Source organism: Glycine max, chromosome 3 (genome assembly GCF_000004515.6).
Source record: "Glycine max cultivar Williams 82 chromosome 3, Glycine_max_v4.0, whole genome shotgun sequence".
NCBI lineage: Eukaryota > Viridiplantae > Streptophyta > Magnoliopsida > Fabales > Fabaceae > Glycine > Glycine max.
Window position 1 is genome coordinate 3,932,644 of NC_016090.4, and position 5,315 is coordinate 3,937,958.

The 5,315-nt window shown below is 31.7% G+C and overlaps 1 protein-coding gene across 1 annotated transcript; it reads right to left on the reverse strand.

The window, feature by feature from the left end:
* Nucleotides 1-1,019: 1,019 nt before the first annotated feature.
* Nucleotides 1,020-4,874, reverse strand: LOC100788617 (transcription factor UNE10). Its single transcript, XM_003521998.4, has 6 exons — nt 4,624-4,874; nt 3,973-4,489; nt 2,967-3,071; nt 2,818-2,883; nt 1,728-2,039; nt 1,020-1,304 (listed from the first exon to the last, which is right to left on the reverse strand). The coding sequence occupies exons 1-6, from the start codon at nt 4,731-4,733 to the stop codon at nt 1,221-1,223; spliced, it is 1,194 nt and encodes a 397-aa protein (XP_003522046.1). The 5' UTR covers nt 4,734-4,874; the 3' UTR covers nt 1,020-1,220.
* Between the last annotated feature and the right edge of the window lie 441 nt (nt 4,875-5,315).

Below are 5,315 nucleotides of genomic sequence, written 5' to 3' on the forward strand. Positions count from 1 at the left end.
AGTTAATATGATAGATGATATATAAATGTAAGTAATTAAGATTTGATGAGTATTAGAAGAAAAAATAATTGATGAGATTACTTAAGAATGTACATATACTCTTGACAAAAGATACAGATAATATGCTATAAGAGAAATAGATGAATTAATTAATGTACATTGTCTAATCACATCATTTTAAAGGAAGAAGAAAGTGTTTCATTTGATGAAATATCATTTAGTCATTGTCTGACATTGACTGTTTAGGTCATCTCACTCCAAGCTTCTTCAGCGTGATTCAACTTGATTAAGTCACAAGTCAATCATTGATGCAAATAATTTTTTTTCTCCATGTCTACTAATTAAAATAAAATGTGATAAGTAGAACTTTTATTTTCATGTTATTGTTTGTCTCTAGATGTACAATAATGGAATGGCTGATTGAATAGTAGTTGCCACTTGACACTCAAATCTACTTATAAATCATTAATTAAAAGTATAACAACTTTTCTGCGTGACCTATAATTAAATCAATATCTATTTGGGTAACCCAATTCAAATATAATATAACCATTTTTGGGAGAGTTAATGAGGTCTGCAGAACTCATAATCTGTTATTATACTTTTTTAATGCTGGGTATTTCTTATGCCCAATTATTATTTATAACAGATATACTTTTGCTGATAAAAAAAAAACCAATATCTATTTCCATTAAACTCCAATTTTCAAGGTTCAAATGTTCAGAGATACAAATGCACAAGTCTCCAAGTCCACCGGACATGGAATGAAGGAATAAATCTTGACTGACGGCTACCAATGATACATAAGACAGTAAAATAATAATCAAGAAAAAAAATATAATAAAGAAAAAGAAAAGGGATAGAATTCGAATTGAATCAAATCACATGTTAGCTATTTAATGAAAACAAAAACATTTGCACTTTGCATATATATATATATATAGACACCCTAGACTAGCACATTACTTATAGTGGTAATAGACTAACAGTGAACCGAAGGGGAGTGAACACATCTAATCTAATAATGTACATTTCCAAACATCTTATTTTTGTACTATTGGTACAAAGAAATTACATTTTATTTTGCCGATAAAAAAGAAAAAAAAAAGCTGATGGCTCTTCACACTTCAATCTTTCTCACCAAAATTTTACACACATGCACACTCTTAATTAATTTATAGCTCACCATAATATTGTCAGGAAGGTAGAACACGAAAGGCTCAGTTCTTTGAGCTAGAAGCTGGAGGATGAAATAGCTGCTGATACAGGGAAGCCATCGTACTGTATGCATCCATGGTCACGGACTGCATGCATGCAGTTAATCCCTTTTAGTAATCACTATTTTATATATAATTCTTAGAAATTACTTATATAGTACAAAGTAACTCATTGATTACACTATTATCATATAATCTAAAATACATATATACCTTTATAGTAAAGGTTTCTCAACATATATACATGCATTTTTAAATAAGAAATTGCATTGCTCTAAAAGAGCAGCCAAGATACTTATGATTATAATCTTTTAACAATATCATACCTAAATCAAATGTGAGTATTCTAATTAACAAGATGACACAGTAATAGTTAGCATGAATCATGATCATATAGTAGTCATTAATTTTAAAGAATGTAACAACCATTCATGCACTCGTAGTACTAAAATCTTGAATGCAAAAAAAAAAAAAAAAAAAAAAAAAAAAAACTGTGTAAAAGGGCATTACCTTCTCTGGTGTTCCTTGTAATTGATCGCCACATGGGGCCATAGGCATGAAGGAGGGGAAGGGAAGCATAGGGGGGAATCCAGGAATGTTCATGCTGTTCATATTCATAACCATATCCTTACTCATTCCCATGCCCATGCCCATCTGAGCCATCATCATAGACATTTTAAGTTGTTGTTGTTGCTGCTGCTGCTGCATGGTTATTGGCAGCATCATGGAGGTGTACATTTTCATCCAATTCATCATTTGCACTTGCGCTTGCAATTGCTTCATATATTGGATCACCTCATCTAGCATCGAAGCTTTATCAGTCTGCAAAATAAACAAGGGTTATATTGTAAAATTATATGGCTTAAATAATTAAGTCTTTTTTTTGTAGGAGATCATATTATGCATATCCTTTGTTAAAAATAATCATATTCGAGTTAATTAGATTATTATTATGAAAGGCAATTTTCTCTCCAATATTAATATTATCGAGTAATCATATAATACTAGACAAAATTTTCTTTGCAATATAATGTAATTCATATCAAAAACTTAAACTCGAGAATGATAATTAAACTACAACAATGTATCAATCGGATCTAAAAGTATTATCTTATCAGTAGTCAGTAGAGGATTCTCACCAAGATGTGTAGACATAGAGTCTAATTGTCTTTCTGTTAGTAACTCAATTATTAATCAAAAGTGAAACCTTTTTATTTCGAGCAAACTTAAAGATTGAAACTGAATTTTGTCATTTAGGCACATATTCCTTTAAGAAGTTCTTCAAAGAGACATAAAAGGATTCCAATTGATTTCTGAAATGCGTTTGCTTTATGAGAAGGCCAATCCTATGCAGACACAAAATGAAACATATACTATATGGAGATGCGATATATGATCTGGGGTTCATGGCATTGTGTCCTCATGGGACCACTGAACCGATTAATTGGTGAACAGGGAAAGAAATTAAAGAGAGGATCAATGTTGCAGCTTTATCATGTTACGTATGGCCACTTTCTTACATAATAGAGAATTTGAAAAAAGATTGGGAACATAATTTTATACCAAAAACTTGGCTAAGTTACAACCATTCTTTCTTTACCTTACTGGAATTTGGGACCAGCTTTTGCAATTCCTTCATTCTTTGGTTGATCTTATCTCTTCTTCTCTGAAAAGCAAAGAGAAAGAGAATCAATGATCTACAAACTCCGGATAAAATACATAGAAATGATGCTCGCACAATCACGTAACCCGTTCAGATTGTTTGTGCACTACTGAATTAGCTTTGATTCTTTTGTTGGACCCAGAAGATCTATCAACTTTTGTTGCCTTGTAATCCTCATCCGGTACCTCACCCTAAATTTTTCCAACACAAAAATTAAATCACCAAATTAGCATAAAATGCAAGAGTGGCATTAAATAAAACACATTCAAATTCTGTTAGAAGTATACTTTAAGTATCTTAACAATGTGGTGTATGATTCCTTCGGATTAATTATGAAAAAACATATTAGTTTTTCAATGGGTATTAAAAGTTGGTAAAAACAATAACATTCAAATACACTAATTTATTTAAAACAAAAGTTAATGAGTATTTAAGATAATGACACTTGTCAAAGAACTAAAAGAAATTTTTTTTATTGAAATTAACAAAATTATTATATCCATATATATCTATTTGTACACTTTCTTATAATTTTTATAATAAATATTTTTTAATTTCTTAATTATTCAATGTTCCAGTACCTTTTATTCAATTATATATCTTTACAATATTTAAACCTTTTTGTTCTTTTCCCTTCCAAAAACACTCATGTGACTCAATCAATTATTGGCATGTGATGACACCACAAATTAAAAAATGCTTCCATGTAAGCAATTTTGTAATGTTAACTAATTAGAAGGCAAACAAACCGAGAAGTTTGAACTTAACAAAAACAACACAAAATCTACAAGAAAAGAAATGGTAGAAAAAAATGACACGTTTACGTGAATGAAAATAAATATGTAAGTCATTAAGTAGTAGTTGTTACTAAGAAAAGATTTGAGTGAAATTAAACTACTTATTTGAAATTATAAAAATATCATTTAAATCAATAAAAAATTATAAAATCAATGAAATAACTGTCTTTATATAATTTTAGTATTGAAATTATATTTTTACAATTAAAAAAAATAAATTGATTTTTACTCACAAATTATGAGCTAATTTAGTGTATATTTCAACTACAAAGCAAAATTATATCAAGAGCCTTACCTGCGATATACGGTGGCTAATGGAATCACGGTCGTCGTTGGTGGTGGTCCCGGTGCACTGTTTGCCAGAGCTAGTGGTGTTTTCCGGCGAACCCTTGGTGGCAGAATTGAAGGTCACACTCAACTCCCTACGACAAGTTTCACTACCACTCACACTCCAATCCTTGCAGCCACCCAATTCTAGCGTTGTAGTACCACGCGTCCCACGCGCCACCACCCCAGCGCGTTTCTCCACTTCCTCCTGCGCCACCACGCGTGGGAAGCGACTCTTCCCACACGCATCAAGCCTTTCTGACACCACTGCCTTCTGTGTGCCCTGTTGTTCTGAACAGGGCACTAAGGCGTCCATAGTAACCAACTTGTAGCGGTTTTCGCTGACATGTTGGCTAACTATGGACTCCAAGGTACCACCACTTGTACGAGGTTTGTCCCACGTACTAGTTAGGTTTCCGTGGCTGCCTTTGTACGTCGAAGGTTGTCCCTTTTTGCATGGTAGTTCAGCAGCTTGGTAGCCCAACCTGTATATAAGCATCAAATTTCACAAATTCGTCTTCTCCAGTTAGCAACAACTATAATATCATAGTGAAAAAATTGTGTATTCTAAAAGAGAATATAAGTAATATATGAAACTGAAATTGGAGAGATTGATTACATTGGGACTTCATGGGATATGAAATTGAAATTGGGAAGAAGAGGGATTTTTGTGGTTGTGGGAATGTTGTTATTGTCGTCCACATCGCAGTTGGGGACACGCTGGCTCATTTCAGAAAATTGATGATTATGCTGTATATGGCAAAGGTGAGTGTTGTGAAAACGTATTTCAGGATATGGCAGAGGAATGGGATACAGAGGAGTGAGGAAAACGTATGTTGATGTGTTGTTGTAGGATGATTGCAGGATGGGTTTTCATTATATAAGAGCCATATTTGTTTTTTTTTTATTTTGGACACAATTATTGGAGAATGCGTGGAAGTCTATATTTTAATTTATAATAAATTTAAATATATTTTTAATTCTTATAATTTAATATTTTTTTATTTTTATTCCTGCATTTTTTTAAATTTTAGTAAAATATATTTATTTTTCATTTTTAAAGTATTTCACGTAACACTTTGTTTATAAACAAAGTTTTTTAAACAGTAAAAAATATTATCTAAAATATTTAAGAATGAAAAAAAAAATTATAATGATTAAAATACTTCATCTGGTCTCTTTCTCCCTCTTTCTTAAAAAAAAAAAAAAAACACCTCTTAAACATATCCTTTTCTGGTTCCTCTACTTGGCGCATCCATGGACGCAGCATGTCGTGATGATGACCTTGCTGAATCTATCCATTCATGAAGG

Coding starts and splice junctions, on each gene's coding strand:
- LOC100788617 (XM_003521998.4), bottom strand. CDS start 4,733: ATGAGCCAGCGTGTCCCCAACTGCGATGTGGACGACAATAACAACATT. Junction 2,884..2,966: donor TGCACAAACAATCTGAACGG/GTTACGTGATTG, acceptor TTTGCTTTTCAG/AGAAGAAGAGATAAGATCAA. Junction 2,040..2,817: donor TGGTCCCAAATTCCAGTAAG/GTAAAGAAAGAA, acceptor TTTATTTTGCAG/ACTGATAAAGCTTCGATGCT.